Here is an 18,871-nt window from a genome sequence, read left to right as displayed (position 1 = left end):
AGGACCTTATTGTTTATCCATCCTATATATAATATCCAGTTTGCATCTGCTAATCTCCCTCCTCTCCTTCTCCCTTGATTTCTTATTACCAAATTATTTATATCAATTTGTAGACAGGTAATTTGTGTGAAAAAACTAGTCTGTTTTTCCACCTACTGCTATTTTATAGAAAACTATTAAGTACCCCATAATAGAAGATTTTATGGACAAAGAAATTGGGAAAAATCTCACGGTATAAACTCCCTTATTATTAATAATGCATAATGAACACTGGCATGTTAAAAGACTTGAGAAGACCTCTGGTAAAATTAGACATTTGTTACTTTAACTTATTAGTTCCTGAGCTTTGTGCATGACTTATTTGGCTTCCCTAATGCTTATTTATATACAAAGAAATGATGATTCTATAATATAGATTATATTTTGAGAAATGTTAGTGTAGTCTAACGCTTTTATTTTTAACATTAAAGATTCTTAGAGTCTAAGTAGTTTTAGCCTGTGGTGGCTGGTTGGTTTTGGCAGAATCAGGCCTGGGAACTCTTCGCAGTTCTCACATGACATTATGTAGATCCCCACCCTTCCTTTGCAGTAAATAAAAAGATGAGGCCTGCATTGCACTAAATTGATATAATATCAACATTATTATTATTGAAACCATGGTAAAAATAACTAAATTTGTCTTACATCATTTGATTTTTACAGCAGAAACAGTTGTGTGACTTTAATTTTCTTTATAAATGTCATTGAATAGAATATATTGTGAAAGAATAGGGGCTTTTCCTAGTTACTGGTCATTGTTTTATTTTGTAGAAAAATAAGAGATTGACACACACACAACTGTCTAACTGTTTATCTACCTACTTACCTGTCTGTCTGCAGTCAAATCTCAAATTCTTCACTATTGTTGATAGTGTGGAGGTAAATTGGCTGCATAGCAAAGAAGCAGCAGAATGTCTAGTTTTAGTTTCCTTTTGTCCCCAAGGTCCTAGCAGATTTCCTAAAACTGCCCATGACACTGTCCATGCAAGATAAACTATGAGTTTAGAAAGTTTACTTCAAGCTGAAAGTTTTAATTTTATATCAAGGGCTTTGCATTTACATTGAATATGTCCTTTTAGATAAAGAGACGTTTATAAACCTTGGTTCTTTAGGTTCTTGGCTGAAATATTTTGTCAACAAGACCATATTACTGTCCAGGAGGGGAAAGCAAAGATAGTGCTAAGGTTTTCCTGAGCCTTATCTCAGCTTCAGTTTCCTGGAGTTTCCCAAAACCCATTTACACCACAATTGAGTAATTGAGAATCTTGAAAGATTTAAAGTAGTGGAGAAAGTGGTATAGTTTGAAATATTTGCATAACGCCATTTGGACCTCAGCTCAACCCCTAAGGATGCATTTTTAGAAGAAGCCAACAGAGCTTCTTCTGTGCCTTCATGTGGATAACCATGAACAGAGATTAAATCCTTGAACAATGTATTTCTCTTTCCCAATTCTAATAGGTAAGCATATCTAACTAGCTTCCTAATGGGCAGTAGCACAGATATCTCAAAATCAAACATATGTTTTAGCAGTTTGCCTCCATGTTTAAAAGTCGATGACTGCAAGAGGCAGGAGATACGTAATATTTGTTAAGCACTTTGTATGTATGCAGCACTGCAGTGAACACTAAAACAGTTCTGCCCTCAGCGAGCTTGTACTTATATACTAATATAAACTGGGGAAAAAAACTGCTTGTAAATGTTCAAATGTTTGAATCGAAGTGGGGGTTATAAACATCCTCTAAGAACTTGAACAAGGCCAGAAGAACAAACAGAATTTAAATAAGTGGAAACTGAAACACTTCAGGTGTAAGGGAGCAAAAGATGGGTGGAAAAAAAAAAGAACAAGACGGCCTCCAGCATAACTCATAATGTAATAGGGAGCACAGCTCTATGAATGAAAAGGATGACCGTGGGGAAAGAAGAGTTGAATGATTGAATGACTTAGCATAGAAGCGTCAGCTTCAGTTTTCCAAATACAACACGCGTGTCTTGTTCCTGTTTTGGTGGTAAAGCTTTTGGTCTTTCATCATTGAGTATGATTCAGCTGTGAGTTTTCCATTATTATCTTCATTAAGTTAAGGTAGTTTCCTTCTATTCCTAGTTTGACTATTTTTATAATGATAGGGTGTTGAGTTTGTCAAATGCTTTTTCTTTGTCAGTTAACATGATCATATAGTTTTCTTCATTCTGTTAATGAGGTATATAACATTGATTGATTTTTCATATGTTGAACCATCCTTGCACTGCCTCCTGTCTTTGTAATTAAAGTTTTATTGGAGCAAAGCCAAACTCATTTGTTTACATATTGTCTGTGGCTACTTCGATACTACAAAGTCAGAAATTAGTAGTTATGACAGAGGCCATATGATTTGCAAAGCGTAAAATATTTACTATTTGGTCCTCAGAAAACATTTCCTGACTTCTGCTTCTAGAAACATCAGTATCAACATAGTTCTTTAGTATTTTTTTAGTAGATATTCGCTGGTCTGTACTGACCAATATTGTGTAAATTGCTTTTCTTAATAAACTTACAGTTTATCTTCCTGCCATACAATAGGTAAGGGTTATAATTTGGTTAAGGAGATGTTAGATAAATAATGATTTTTAAGAGAAATATTAATTCGAATAATGAATTTGTTAATGGCTTTTCTAATTTAACTTCATGGCTTATATTTTAAAATATCACATTCTGTGTTGTTTATGGAGTTTATGTTTTCTTTTCCATAGGTGTATGTGGAATTTGATCATCTTGAGTGGGATAAACGAGAGTGGGTTAAGGTTTATGAAGATTTTTCAACCTTCTTGGTGGAATACCACTTAATCTGGGCCAGAAGGAACAACCCTAGCCAGACTCAGGGATCAAAGAGCAAACAGATTCAGTGGCCTGCATTGGTAAGATCTATATTCCTATTTCATTAAGCATTTTCAGTTGTTTGTTTTAAAAGAATAAGAGCTAAATATAAGTTTAGATTTATCTTAGTGATTATAGGTTAATATTCCTGAGGAGGCTCGGAAGTATCTGGCAGATATTTCAAAATATTGCTTTCATTTTGTTAAAGAATTCTGTGTGTCTTTTTGTTAGTACTCTTTCAGCATATTTAGTCCATAAATAGTTTATTCTGTTCAACTAGGGGAAACATGAATTGACAACTGCTGAGAGATACTTGATTGATTTGTATGCAGTGTGAAAGAACTGTGTTGAATGAGACTTTGTAGGTGAACGATAAGAGGGTACTTTTTATAAATCATTCAGTAGCATATAATTTTCCTTAGTTTGTTAAATTTTGTCAAAATTGAGTGAGTCATTGTGGATAATAGCAGATATTTAATGTGAAATTCCGGTTGACCCTTGAACAACATGGACTTGAACTGTGGGGTCCACTTATACATGGATTTTTTTCAATAAATATATACCCCTGTACTGTACTATTTACAGCTGGTTGAATCTGCAGATGGGGGACTGCAGATATGGAGGGCCAACTATAAAATTATATACACGTATTTTCAACTGCACGGAGGATCAGGTCATAACCCCCATGTTGTTTAAGGGTCAACTGTGGATGTTAAGGTAATAAGTAAAATTATTTCATATCAGGAGGTATTCCATTTAAGAAAATAGTAGATTTCAATAAATTCTCAATTAGTTTGCAGAGTTTTATAAAAGAAACATACTAACAACAATATCATTAATTCTGTGGGAAAAAAGCCACATCTCTTTAACCATTGTTATCCCTGTTTTCTGGCAGGGTGTTCGGCATTTAATATTTATTCAGTTTGTTTGAATGAAATAATTTTCTTACATTAATATCAAAGAAATATGTTAAAGCCATTGAAACGTTATTTCATGTATTTGGTATATATATTATCAGGGTAGGTACTTCAGATTTTTTCAACATAAATTAACTACTTACAAGGATAGTTTTACTTGCTGAGAATTGTAGTGCTTAAAAATTTTCTCTTTTAGTTAGTTAACCCTTTAAAAGTCTGAGGAGTTAAGTGGTTAAAAAGCAAAGACAGAGAGGGAAGGAGAGAGATGATGAAATGAATTAATGGCATTTTAAAAAGAAAATATAATATGGAAAGATGAAAGGTGATACTTATGAGTTATAGTTTTGATAGGATAGTTTGAATACTCTAGGAAAATAAAGAAGATAATTTTATCCATAATAGATTTTAAAAAAATATTTGTTGAATGAATATGTTGGATTGTTAATATGAAGTTTTTTAAAATCGTGACTAGCATGCTTTTTCATTCTCTAAACCTTAACTCAAAAATTGGAAAAAATCTGTAATTATCACATATACGTGAATTTTGTATGAAAAGTCTCAAAAGCAGGAAGCAGTGATATCAGTAATACCAAAAAATATGCCTTAGTGTCATAGTTAAAGAATAAACAGAACTTTAGAAAAATCTTTGCCCTTTATGAGAGAGAGTTAAAATTAAGGTGAATTCCTAATGTATATTTGTAAATTACTGATTTGGGAGAAAATTTCTATTAGGAAATACTGTTTAATAATTTTTATCATAATTTTAGAAATTTGTTTCTGTTGAAAATCTTTTAACCTCACAGAACTACTTGAATAAGAACCAAACTTCTTTTTAAAATTCAACTTTTTTTTAAATATAAAAACAAGTACATATTATTAAAAACTTGGAAAGTGCTAAATGGTATAAACTAGAAAATCATAATAATTCTATTTTGGCTTCCAAGGAATATCTAACTTAATTCTTTGACATATTTTCTTATAAATTATATTTCTCTGCCTTTTTTTTTCAAGCACAGAATTAAATAATTTTTTTGAATTGTGGTGCAATGTGCTTAACATAGAATTTTCCATTTTACTTACGTTTAAGTGTGAAGTTCAGTGGCGTTAAGTACATTCACATTGTTGTACAATCTACAGAAATTATTCCATCTTACAAAACTGAAACTCTGTACGAATTAAACATCAAGTCCCCATTCCCCCCCTTTTCCCAGCCCCTAGCAGCCACCATTTTACTTTCTGTCTCCATGATTTTGACTACTCTGTACCTATATAAGTGGAATCATACAGTATTGTCCTTTTGTGACTGGCTTATTTCACTTAGCACAGTGTCTGCAGTGTTCATCCATGTTGTAGCCTGTGTTAGAATTTCCTTCCTTTATATTATAAGGCTGAATGATATTTCATTGTATGTATGTACCACATCATATTCAGTCGTTTGTCTGTTGGTGTACACTTGTGTTGCTTCCACCTCTTGGCTATTGTGAGGAATACTGCTGTGCTCTTGGGGGTACATATATCTCTTTGAGACCATGCTTTCACTTCTTTGGAGTAAATATTCAGAAGTGTAATTGCTGGATTATATGATACTTCTATCTCTTAATTTTTTTGTGGATACTGTCAGAGCAGCCATACTATTTTACATTCTAGCCAACACTTGCTTTTTTTTTCAGTTTTTTGATAATAGTCATCCTAATGGATATGAAGTGCTATCTCCTTGTTGTTGTGCTTTGCATTTCCCTAATGATTAGTGATGTTGAACATCTTTTCATGTGCTTATTGGCCATTTGTATATCTTTTCTGGAAAAATGATTCTTCAAATTCTTTGACCTTTTTTTTTTTTTTTTTTTTTTTTTTTTTTGCGGTACGCGGGCCTCTCACTGCTGTGGCCTCTCCCGTTGCGGAGCACAGGCTCCGGACGCGCAGGCCCAGCGGCCATGGCTCAGGGCACGAACCCGTGTCCCCTGCATCGGCAGGCGGACTCTCAACCACTGCGCCACCAGGGAAGCCCTCTTTGACAATTTTTGAATTGGGTTGTTTGTTTTTATGTTGCGTTTTAGGAGTTCTCTGTAGTATTCTGGATATTAATCCCTTATCAGATTTGATCTGCAAAACATTTTCTATCATTCTGTGGGTTGTCTTTTTACTTTGGTGATAATGTCTTTCCATGCACAAAATTTTAAATTTTTCAGTAAGTTAAATTTGTCTATTTTTTTCTTTTATTATCTTTGCCTTTGGTGTCATATCCAAGAAATCACTGCCAAATCCAGAGTCATGAAGTTTTTGTCATATGTTTTCTTCTGAGAGTTTGATTGTTTTAGGCCTTACATGTATGCTGTTGATCCATCTTGAGTTAATTTTTGTATAGGGCATTATATAATATAATATCAACTCCATTCCTCTGTATGTGAATATCCAGTTTCCCAGCACCATTTGTTAAAAAGACTGTCCTTTCTCCACTGAATGTTCTTGACACTATTGTCATAACTTCTTTTGCTGTATATGTAAGATTTTATTTCTGGGCTCTTTATTCTGTTCTGTTGGTCTCTATGTCTCTCTGTATGCCAGTACCACACTGTTTTGATTTCTGAAGCTTTGAAATCACGAAGTATAAGTTCCTCAACTTTTTTTATTTTCAAGATCGTTTTGGCTGTTTGGTGTCCCTTGAGAATTCCATATGAGTTTCAGGATGGATCTTTCTATATCTGCAAGAAACATGGGGATTTTTATAGGAATTGCATTGAATGTATAGATTGCTTTGGATAGTATTGATCTCTTAACAATAGTAAGCCTTCCAGTCCATGAACACATATCTTTCCATTTATTTATGTCTCTTTTAAATTTTGTTAGCAGTGTTTTATAGTTTCCAGTGTACCAGTGTTTCACTTCTGTGGTTAATTCCTAGGTAATTAATTCTTTTCTATGCTATTGTATATGGAATTGTTTTGTTAATTTTATTTTCAGATTGTTCATTATTATAGTATAGAAATGCAGTTGACTTCCATGTGCTGATTTTATATCCTTCTGCTTAGCTAACATCCCACTCAATTGTGAAAAAACTGGAAGCTTTTCCGGAAGAGAAGGATGACACTTAGACAAGGGGAAAAAAAAGCATCTAAATTGAAAAAGAAGTAGTAAAATTATTTGTTTGCAGATGGTATGACCTTGTGTGGTCACACACACACATACACACACGCATATACACACATTAAAGCTAATAAGGCAATTCAGAAAAGCAGCAGGATACAAAATCTGTGCTTCTTTTAATCATAGTTTTAGCTGAAGCTGCATTAAAATTGTAGATCCTGGGTTTTTTTTACTTAATGTTTTATCCTATACATTTGTCCTCAATTTTTAAAGGCTGCATAATATTTGATCCTATAATGATCCATTTCCCTAAGGTTTGGTATTGTAGTTGTTTCTAATTTTTTGTGATTATAAATATCATTATAAATATGTAAATCTTTGTCTGAATCTGATTATTTTTAAAATTTAGATTCACGGTAGTAGAGTCACAAGGGTATGAACTTGAAAACAAGAAAAATCTAAAAATATGCTAATACTCTCCACAAATTATTTGAAAGTTGTGCTTACTACTATTGTCCCCAGTGTATGAGTGTTTTCATCTCACCCTGACCTTAACCCCCCAACTCCCCCCAACCCTGCCTGTAAGCATTGATTACTTATTTTCAGAACATCTTGTAAAACCCAAACAAACATTGGAAAAGGAGGATTTTTACAGTTTAAGAAGTGCAGAATTGAATGTTATTATTTTTATATCTGCTAATTTGATATTTTAAAATACTATTTTATTGTCTTGATTTGCATTTCTTTAATGGGATGAGTACTTTCTCATATTTATTAGGAACTTGTATTTTTGTGAACTTTTTTTCAGTTACTTATTAGGGTTTTGTGTTTTTCTAATATTATGAACTTTTAAAATATTATTACAGATACTGTAACTCTTTGTCTTATTTGTTTCGTGGTTTGCTCAGCTAGTTTTATGAGAGAAAGTCTTTTTGAATTGTATGTTTGTATTTAAAGAAAGTCTGTCTTATGTGATATCTTCCTTAATTCAGATAGTCAGGAAGTGGCTTCCTTTCTTCCTATTTCCTTTGTTTGTTTCAGGGGGGTGTAAAAATTAATAGAACAAACAATTAAAATCAGAATGCATGGTATACTCTAGAAAATAATCATTTTAACTTTCATAAGACTTTGCAAATATTCATTTATTATAATACATGTGACTAAGAGTCTTGTTTATCTGTTCAGTAAAATGAGGCTTATTTAAGGAAATCTACAAGCAGCAGTTATGAAACTCAGAATTTTTAAATTCATATAGCATAATGAAATACTATACATACAAATTTGAGTTATTTTAGGGATACATATGAGGTAGTAATAGGCTGAAACACAGTAGAAAGTTAGTCTTGTTTTTAATTCTCTACAGATTTTTGTAGAGAATTAAATGTTTGTAATTCTGTGCACCTGATAGTTGCTTTCCTGTTCCTTTGTACTTAAACATATGTTTGTATTATCTTCTTTCCAGTTGTTTCACACCTTGTATGGTATCTGTTAAATATTACATGTTGGTTATATTATCTAGTCTCCCTCTTATTCTAAGAAATCAGTGGAAACCAGCAATATACCTGCTGGTTTTTGGAATCATGACAGGACAAAAAAACCCCTTTTATCTCATTAACCTATTCTAAAGTTTACTTTAAAAGTTTAAAGGTAAATAAAACTGCAATAAAATGTGGGATAGTATAATACCCAGGTTACTTCTCTGGAATTATCTCCTCATCTTTCTTCCCAGGATATCAATAGCAGAACATGTATTGGAGCACCACATATGTAAAATGCTGAAGTGGTGTCTTTTTTTTTTTGGCTTGGTCCTGTAAGATCATGGTACCACCTGAGGCCATTTTGATGATGGAGGCCAAGGTAACTTACATTTTTATGTAAGTTACTTAATATGTTGTAAAATTTTATTTTTTAATGAAGCAAAATACTCATGAAATCACATTTATCTGCACCAGGGAAAGAAAGTGTTGCATTCATAATTGAAATCAACGAATCGCCTACCTAACTGGGTTAGGGCCCTGGCTCCATCTCCTTTAGGAAAACTTTCTGTGGGGAGTGGGGCTTCGACCCTAACCCAGCTGGGCTGTAACACTGCTGCATTTTCTAAGGGGCTGAGTTTTCTACTCCTTTTCTGCTGACCCAGCCTTCCAGATCACCCCATCCAGAATTAATTTTACCATCTTTTGCTCCTGTAGAACATTGTTTTTGTATCTTTATTTTAACAACTAGTACATTCTGCTTTGTATTATACCTATTTGTTTACATGTCTGTCTTTCTCTACTAGATTGTAAGTTCTTTGAGGACAGGATCACGTCTTAGTCATCTCTATCACCCTAGGACTCTAGCACAGTGCCTTACCCATCTTAGACAGTGAGGAAATGCTTATTTTAAAGTGATAGATTTACTCTATCCCAGCTAGTGAAAAAGAACCCCACTGGGAGTTATAGCAAGTTTCCAGGCTATTACTTTATTATGCTAAGATCAAAGGACAAGAGAGCATCATCAGCCAGTTGTGGTAAAAATGTGTTTGTTAAGTTATCAGTTTTACATGACAAGTAGTCAAAAACAAACAATAAAAATGTTTATAATAGATGCCCTCTTTCTAATCAAATACAAATGTGATTCCTTAAGTTGTCATGGGGGGAAATGAACTTATATTTTCATTTTCAACTAAATATGCCAATCTACAGTAATTTATCTGAATTTCTGGAATGACTTTTAGGAAGCTCTGACTTCTTCTTCCCAATGCAACTTTTCCTTCGCTAGATAAGTTATTCTGGTTTGACCAGGAATTGCGATCAGATCAAAAGCATGTGAACTGGGCTTCCCTGGTGGCGCAGTGGCTGGGAGTCTGCCTGCCGATGCAGGAGACACGGGTTCGTGCCCCGGTCCAGGAAGATCCCACGTGCCGCGAAGCGGCTGGGCCCGTGAGCCATGGCCGCTGAGCCTGCGCGTCCGGAGCCTGTGGTCTGCAACGGGAGAGGCCACAACAGTGAGAGGCCCGCGTACCGCAAAAAAAAAAAAAAAAAACATGTGACCCTTCATCAATATATTTCCTTTAGGCTTTTTGCCTAGTGAAAATACTTTTTAGTTGCTCTCTGTTCTGAAAGAAACCCTCTCAAAGTAGAACAGAATTCGCCTCTCTTTGGGACAAACTTACATTTATGTCTCTTACATTGCCAAACTTGGTTAGATTATGACTTCAGCCAAATTTTACTGAAATGTGAAGATATGCCACATTCCAGATATGAAATGAGCTTTCACATAAATTCATTTACAGAGTTTTTACATATCGACAATTGAGTTTTCAGAATTAGAATTTAAGTTTTACAGTTCTTTGTACTTTAGTAAATAATGAAATGGTAGTAAAGATAATAAACCTTCAGGATTATTATTTCTCAGGAAGGTGAAGCACTTTAAGAGATCAAATTATACATCGTAAAGTATTAAATTTTTTAAATGACAAAGTCTAATACTGGAAAGGATTCCAGTGAATGAGCATGTCTTTCATTTCTTGTGGGTCATAAAATGACATTATTTGGGGGAAAGTATTATTTTGTAAGGACCATAAAGAAGTTTCTACTCTGTGATTCATTAATTCTACTCTTAGGAAATTATCCTTATAAAATAACTCTTAAGAAAGTAAAAATTATAGTCAGTTCACCCAGTGTTTATCAGATACTTAATATGAGCCAGATAGTCCTGCAGATAGAAAAATTAAAGGTATAATGTTACATGCAGGAAGTTGTTCATTAAGTCCTACTAAGGAAGAAGAAAAGAAACCACTTTGATGTCTGAAAATTTGTGAATGGTGTTGCATTAATTTTCTGAGAGGTTATGCAGCTTTAAAAATTATAATTATGAATACTTTAGAGAAACATGGACAAATTAAATTCAAGTAAAACACAAATCTTGATTACAGTGGTGTTAAAATTATGTACTTAGGAAGTATTATAAAGTAATTAAAATTATTCCTTTAGAATGGAAGGCATATGCTTGATTATAATGTCGTTTCAATTAAAAACAACTAGGGCTTCCCTGGTGGCGCAGTGGTTGAGAGTCCGCCTGCTGATGCAGGGGACACGGGTTCGTGCCCCGGTCCAGGAGGATCCCACATGCCGCGGAGTGGCTGGGCCCGTGAGCCATGGCCACTGAGCCTGCGCGTCCGGAGCCTGTGCTCCGCGACAGGCGAGGCCACAGCGGTGAGAGGCCCGCGTACAGCAAAAAAATAAAAATTAAAAAAAAAAGAAAACAACTGTTATTTCCCAAGATATTGGAAATTCTGATGTAATTAGTTTGTCCTGCAGTTTTTACTTTGGAAATAGTTTTCTTCAAATGAATTAGTTTAGTGGTTTGTTTTAGGCTACTGTTGATATACTTTGACATATGCTTTTTATGTTAATACAGCATTTTTGTTTTCATTTTAACATCTTTATTGGAGTATAATTGCTTTACAATGGTATGTTAGTTTCAGCTTCACAACAAAATGAATTAGTTATATATATACATATGTTCCCATATCTCTTCCGGCTTGCGTCTCCCTCCCTCCCACCCTCCCTATCCCACCCCTCCAGGCGGTCACAAAGCACCGAGCTGATCTCCCTGTGCTATGCGGCTGCTTCCCACTAGCTATCTACCTTACGTTTGGTAGTGTATATATGTCCATGCCTCTCTCTCGCTTTGTCACCGTTTACCCTTCCCCCTCCCCATAGCCTCAAGTCCATTCTCTAGTAAGTCTGTGTCTTTATTCCTGTTTCACCCCTAGGTTTTTCATGACATTTTTTTTTTCTTAAATTCCATATATATGTGTTAGCATACGGTATTTGTCTCTCTCTTTCTGACTTACTTCACTCTGTATGACAGACTCTAGGTCTATCCACCACATTACAAATAGCTCAATTTCGTTTCTTTTTATGGCTGAGTAATATTCCATTGTATATATGTGCCACATCTTCTTTATCCATTCATCCGATGATGGACACTTAGGTTGTTTCCATCTCTGGGCTATTGTAAATAGAGCTGCAATGAACATTTTGGTACATGACTCTTTTTGAATTATGGTTTTCTCAGGGTATATGCCCAGTAGTGGGATTGCTGGGTCATATGGTAGTTCTATTTGTAGCTTTTTAAGGAACCTCCATACTGTTCTCCACAGTGGCTGTATCAATTTACATTCCCACCAACAGTGTAAGAGGGTTCCCTTTTCTCCACACCCTCTCCAGCATTTATTGTTTCTAGATTTTTTGATGATGGCCATTCTGACTGGTGTGAGATGATATCTCATTGTAGTTTTGATTTGCATTTCTTTAATGATTAGTGATGTTGAGCATTCTTTCATGTGTTTGTTGGCACTCTGTATATCTTCTTTGGAGAAATGTCTATTTAGGTCTTCTGCCCATTTTTTGAATAGGTTGTTTGTTTTTTTGTTATTAAGCTGCATGAGCTGCTTATAAATTTTGGAGATTAATCCTTTGTCAGTTGCTTCATTTGCAAATATTTTCTCCCATTCTGAGGGTTGTCATTTGGTCTTCTTTATGGTTTCCTTTGCTGCACAAAAGCTTTTAAGTTTCATTAGGTCCCATTTGTTTACTTTTGTTTTTATTTCCGTTTCTCTTGGAGGTGGGTCAAAAAGGACCTTGCTTAATACAGCATTTTTAATATCTATTCTTAATAGTACAAAGAATTAAGAGTTTCTAATAAAAATGACAGTTGAAACAATGACCAAGTAAAATATAATAAAGATTATTTAAGATTTGTTTTTAATTCAGTCTGAATTACTGTTTACTCATAGATTTACATGGCATGATATGACCTTAGAGATCTTCTAGTCACAGATTCAGAGAATGTAATTGCTGAAAAAGACAACAGAAGCCTAGCAGTCATCTAGGAAGGCAATGTAATATATTAAGAACATAAGCCTTGATGTTGGATTTCCTGGTTCAGGTCTCTACTCTGCCCTTTACTCTTAATATCTGGAAGAAATTAAATCATTTATTCTCCCTGTGTCTCACTGTCTTCATAATAGTAGTGCCTACCATGTAGAGTTGTAAAGGTTAAGCAGCAAAATATATAAATAAAAACCTCAGAACAGCAAGGTCCTACTGTATAACAGGGAACTATATTCAATATCCTGTGGAATAATGGAAAAGAATATTAAAAAGAAAAAAGAATGTCTATATGTATATAACTGAGTCAGTTTGCTGCACAGCAGAGATTGGCACAACATTGTAAATCAACTCTACTTCAATTAAAAATTAAATAAAAAAAAACCTTTTGTATAGCACAGCAATGAGTTTAACCAAACTGTACAGTTTTTAGGTGTAATCCCCACAAGACTGCCTCTCTTATAAGTTTGAGGGTTTCCCAGACCTATTCTTCAGTTTGATAATTCACTACAAGGACTCATAAAGCTCACTGAAAACTGGGATACTTGTGCCTGTGATTTATTGCAGAGCCAGGATGCAAATTAAAATCAACAAGGGAAGAGATGCCTAGGGCACAAAGTACAGGAGGGTCTGTCTACACATGGACCATGATATTCATAGATAGCATTATCTCCTTCTGGCCACAAAGTGTGATAATTGCAGAGTATTGCCAACCAGAGCCTTTGCTGGCCATAGTTTTCATTGGAGCTCAAGCACATACTGTCTGCATATCTGAGCTTTAGTCTCTGTTTCTTTCTGGAGATCAGACTAGTACCTTTAGTTATCACTTACTCTGGAAGTTGAAACTGATATTGAAATATCCAAAGTCCCCATCATAAATTAATTGTTGGACAGTCCAGTGGCCAAAGCCCTGAAGCAAACAAAGACACTTATCACAGGGGTCTAAAGATCACCTCCCAGTAGCTGAAATCCAGGCCAGACCTCTCTTCGGGTAGGTAGGGTTGCTGCTTCACTAGACAGGCCACTCCCATAGCCTTTAGCCTATGCTGTCTTACGGCAATACAGTCATATTTGTCTAGACATCTGCATTTAGTATAGCATTTATATGATAGTCACAGTAATAATAATAGTATGAACATACCCTACATTTGGAAGTGCCAGTGTGGAGTAGGGATAGATTTAAAGAAGCTGCTAATCTGATTTATAAAGCCATTACATACATTTTCATATTCTTGTAGTAATTTATTATTTATTTCCCCTCATGATCTACCACTATTTGTACCTTATGATAAACTTGTACAGAACTATTTAGTATAGAAATTAGCTGATGGTTAGCTAAATCTTGTTATTTCCCAGACCATTCTTTTTCTATCAGTATTACATTCTGAGAAAGCTCAATTTTCTGATACATTTAATTATCAGTATTATTATAAGACTTACATAAGGTAATTGAATCTTACAGTGACAGTGTTATGTCATATTGTAGTATGGTCATGAGACAGTTCAGTTTCACTAAAGAACAATGTCAGTATTGCAGAGGAATTTGCTATGCTCCTAACAATTGAATCTTGCCCATATATCAGATATTATTATGGACAGGCTTAGTTAACAATTGGCCCTTACTCATTTTTTTCTGGATTCTAAGTCAGTTTAGAACAAAGTCAATCACCCTGTCTTAGTTCACAAGCTTGTACTAAGACTGTTTTCCATTGTGTGGTGTTAAGAAGTAAGGCCCACTTCTCTACTACAGGCAGTACACAAGGAGTATTGAGAATTATATTAATTATATTAATATTATAACGGTAATACAGGATATGTCTTATTTTGATCAGCCATAGGGGGAAGGGCAGTCATAGTGCATTGGTATAAATTACAGGTGCCCCAGAAGAACTTCCATAGGTTTAGAGGTATGTAGGAATCCCATGGGTGTGCTATGTGAGCCTTAGCAGCTAAGATGGAGGGCCATTTTCCCAAGGCTATTTTGACCTCAACCTGTCAAAAGGACCTTTTGGGTCAGGGTACAAGTCCTTTCCCAGTGCTGGTGCCTAGCATTATTTGTTGAGTCTGCCTGACCCATTTCACTAAAACCTCATTATTTTCATAGGCTGATTGCCATCCCTTGCCTTCCTCCTGGAAGAGACATCCCTCTAATCTCCTTATTCTAGTTAGTAAATCTTTTTCTTCCTAAGCTTGGCCAGGTGTCAGGATCTGCCTCAGTATCTCCCTGACTTTCTTTTTAACTGTTACAGATGACAAGAATCAAGAGATTATATAGTTAGCTCATTTAAAAAATTTTACATTTCTTTATCCAGTGAGCCAGATCTCTACAAGTTGGATCCATCATTTCTAAATTTCACTGGTAACTTTCACCTCTCCTAACTGATCATTGTACAGCTACAGTTCCATACCATGGGTGGCCAAAGGGCCACCTGGGAGTCGAAAGGTTTGTCCTCCACCATCCTGTCATTCTTTTCCCAAACTACATATTTGAGGTGGTTAGCATTTGTTGCATAAATCCCACTTCTGACACCAACTCACTAAGCTCAGCCAGTTGTACAGTTTGAGCAAACAGTCTCCGCAAGACAGCCCTTCTGACACCATTGCAAGTTCAAGGCTTTTGAAAACCACCCCCAGGTTCAATTAATTAGCTGGAGGAACTCACAGAACTCACTGAAAACTGTTACGCTCAAGCCCATAGTTTGGTACAGAGAAAAGATACAAATTGAAATCAGTCAAAGGTACAGACTCCCATAGGAGTCTAGACGTGGAGCTCCTGATCATCTTCTTTTTGTGGAGTCGTGGACAGTGTTATCTCTTCCTGGCCACAGTGTATGACAGTATGCATAGATTATTGTCAAACAGGAAAAGCTAAGTCAAACCTTTGGTTTTGATTGTTTTTACTGGGGCTTGATCACAAACTGTTCACATGGCTGACTTTTAGTCTCTAGCCCCTCCCAGACTGTCAGACTAATATCTTTAGTTATCACTTCCTTTGGAGGTCACAGGTGATAATGTATGGCTCAGAGCCCCATCATAGGTCACAGTCACTTATTCTTTGGATATAATTTATTAAAAATCTTTATATCCTAAAATTATTTTGGAATCTTTTTCTTGATTATTTGACCTTTCTATTATAAGTATTTCCCATATCTCTTTGTCTTTTTTGTTATGCTTGGAATGGCTGGGGATTTTTATTTTGTTGCTGTTATAATTCATAGCAGCCAAAAGCAGCTAGCCATATAAAATAAAGGTAGAGATTGTTGGTTGCGTTTTCTTCTTGTCCAGAAATATGGTTGCCTGTCTACCATGTGTTCTCATTTGAGAAATTATTTTCAGTTCTTGTGGGGAAAAACTCTGCTTTGGTGTTCAGTTTTAAATGCTTGCCTCTTTACAAAAGTAGCTTCTCTTTCACTGTATAAATACTTTTTTGTTTTAATTTATAAATGGTTACAAGTAACTTAAAATGAAGCAGCATTATATATATGTCACATGATAATTTCATTCAGTAAATATTTTTTAACATTTACTGTGTGCTAAGCATTATGTAAGTACTGTAAATCCAACAAGTATGGTCCTTGCTGTCTGACACAATTATTTAAATGCAACTGTGAAGAGTTCTATGAAAAATACAGATCTCCCTTGATACTGTTGTAAAGTATATTTATACTTCCATTTGAAAAAATATGATGTAAGTTTTCTTACATGTAATAATATAAGTAATATAACATCGTTAGGTTTTTGAGGGCTTACCAAGTTCCAGGAATTTTTCCCAGTGTTTTCGTATCATCCCTTTGAGACTGATATTTTTATTATCCCTGTTTTACAGATACGCAAACTTGAGACATGGTATAGTTAAGTAAGTTACTGAGGAAAGAAGTAACTGTATTGAAAAGTTTAAATAATTATGTAAGATTAAAAGTGATAATCTTTTCTCATTCTCTTTCATGTATTTCCCATAGGTATCCCTAGTTAACAGATCGTTATATGTCCTTTTAGAATTCCCCACTTTTCCTCCCTTCTCAGTAAATATGCAAATATTCCCCAAAAGTCTTGTTTTAAAACTAAATAGATAACTTACTATGCATGTACTGCTTTATGAATTAAACGTGATTTTGATATCTTAAGGTTGTCAATTTGAAATGGATATGTGAACCATGAAAGATGGGCAAACCATTGTAGCATCTTGTAAACTGGGTAAACCCAAAGATAATTGTGCTAATCTTGGGGCTCCCCTAGGGATTTCAAAGAATATAAGAATGATTTCCAAGGTCTTTTCTATTCTTCAGGAGGATTTGAAGGTAAGGTGTATCAAAGTAATCCACTTTCACAGTGGAGAAAAGCAGGGCTAACCTTTTTGGGTGAAAAAATAATTACAGATTAAGAAATGTTTTTATCATTTTGAATGTCTGTCTCCTACTTTTAATTGAGTAATGCCAGGAAATCTCTGGTATTCTGTCCCCACCCCACCCAGTATTCCGACATATAGTGTGTTTGTGGACAAAGTTTATCTTTTATAATCTATGAAGTAGTGGTCGATAATATATATGTAGTGGTGGTAGATACGGGTTTGGATGAAGTCTTTTGCAGTCCTTTTCTTACTATGATGCAGCACTGCTATGTACTGATAGATAGATTGTGTAACCCTAATACTGTTATAATTTTAAATTTAAAATAAATGCTATTTAAGTTTAGTTTTTCCTCTCCTCATTGGAGTACAAGGAGTCCATTTAAATATAGCATATCTGAAGAACATTTGAGTAATTTTGGAACACCAGATGAATTTTATTTTGGAAAAACAGTGATGCATGTAGTCTGCTATTTCAGCTTAATTATGGTGTTACGGAGCTTTAAATCAGCTTGTCTTAAAACTTCATCATTGTGTACTCCAAATAAAGCTGGATCTGCTTAACTCCTGACTTGGTACCCCTCTCATCATTACATATTATCTAAAATTAATGCACGTGAGCAAACAGTGTCTTTTTTGAATAAGTACCTAGAGAAGACAACACAGAACACAGAACAAAAACTTCTACAAAGTCTTTGCGTCTTTCTCTTAAACCAAGAGCTACTCTCATACAACTGTCCCTCAAAAAATTTTTTTGCCTACTGCTCAACCTTTGACCTTTCTTTGTTCATCCACAAACTGCCTGAATCTTTCTCTTTCAAGAGAAGCTTTATACCCTTTCTTATGTAAATAAATTTCTCACGTAAATAAAAAACCTCTGTTTCAGGGTTTTTATAAATGGTATGAAGGCATTAGGGAATCCTTGTGATAATGGAACAGTTCTGTATAATGGCTATGGTGGTGGTTACATGAATCTTGCACATAGGATAAAATTGAATAGATTGCGTGCACACACACAACTATGTAAACAACATAGTTGACAACTATGAGTGCATGTAAAACTGGTGAAATGAGATTTGTAGTTTGTACCAATATCAGTTTCCTGGTTTTGACATTATGCTATAGTTCTATAAGATGTTACTGTTAAAAGAAACTAGGTGACTTTTTTGCAACTTTTTTCCCTCCTTTCCTGTGAAGGTGTAATTATTGCAAAAGAAAAAAACAGTAGGTCATAACACATGTAAGAGAAATTTGAGAAACACTTGCTTTTTACTTTTTTTTTTTAAACAAAGTCTCCATTCTCCTCAACAAAGTGCTGTTAGGCAGTTATTTTTTAATTAAAGTAGATTAAATTTTTAAAAAGTAATATAAAGGTTATTGATTAACACAAATAGCCAAAAGATTAGGAAATGATAAAAGTTGTAGAATAAACTAAAGAAATTGAAAATTCAAATATAAAATACTCTGAACAATAAAGGTAAAAGAAAGTAAATGTAAAAGTTAACTAAAATAGTAAGCTTATTTTCAGAAATAGAAGAAAGTGAAAGTATATACAAGTTCATATAAAAGTCCCTGTTTAGCATGTACATCTCAATTGTAATAAAAACATAACATCATTAATTTCAGAGATCTAAAAAGTGATATAAAAATGAAAAAATGGTTAAAAGAAATGGTTAATATAAGGAGGATCCAGCTAGTTGGACACAGTAAATAATATAATACAATTAGAAATTTAAAAATTAGAGAAAAGATG

General features: G+C 34.5%; 2 protein-coding genes across 5 annotated transcripts in view; one reads left to right on the top strand and one right to left on the bottom strand.

Moving 5' to 3' along the window:
• The window catches only part of JMJD1C (jumonji domain containing 1C), a 314,373-nt gene that overhangs the window by 135,803 nt on the left and 159,699 nt on the right, over window positions 1–18,871 (top strand). For all 4 annotated transcript variants that reach the window (XM_033406071.2, XM_033406069.2, XM_033406067.2 and 1 more), the window contains exon 2: window positions 2,767–2,931. Coding sequence is in view for 3 of the 4 variants with exons in the window: in XM_033406069.2 (XP_033261960.1) it covers window positions 2,767–2,931 (165 nt within the window). In the remaining variant the exon portion in view is untranslated. The remainder of the gene's footprint in view (window positions 1–2,766; window positions 2,932–18,871) is intronic.
• The window catches only part of REEP3 (receptor accessory protein 3), a 393,590-nt gene that overhangs the window by 234,656 nt on the left and 140,063 nt on the right, over window positions 1–18,871 (bottom strand). The window lies entirely within an intron of this gene.

The sequence above is a fragment of the Orcinus orca genome, chromosome 14, assembly GCF_937001465.1.
Source record: "Orcinus orca chromosome 14, mOrcOrc1.1, whole genome shotgun sequence".
In the NCBI taxonomy this organism is placed as follows: Eukaryota; Metazoa; Chordata; class Mammalia; order Artiodactyla; family Delphinidae; genus Orcinus; species Orcinus orca.
The sequence above is the reverse complement of the archived record's forward strand: the minus strand, read 5'-3'. Positions and strand labels throughout refer to the sequence as shown.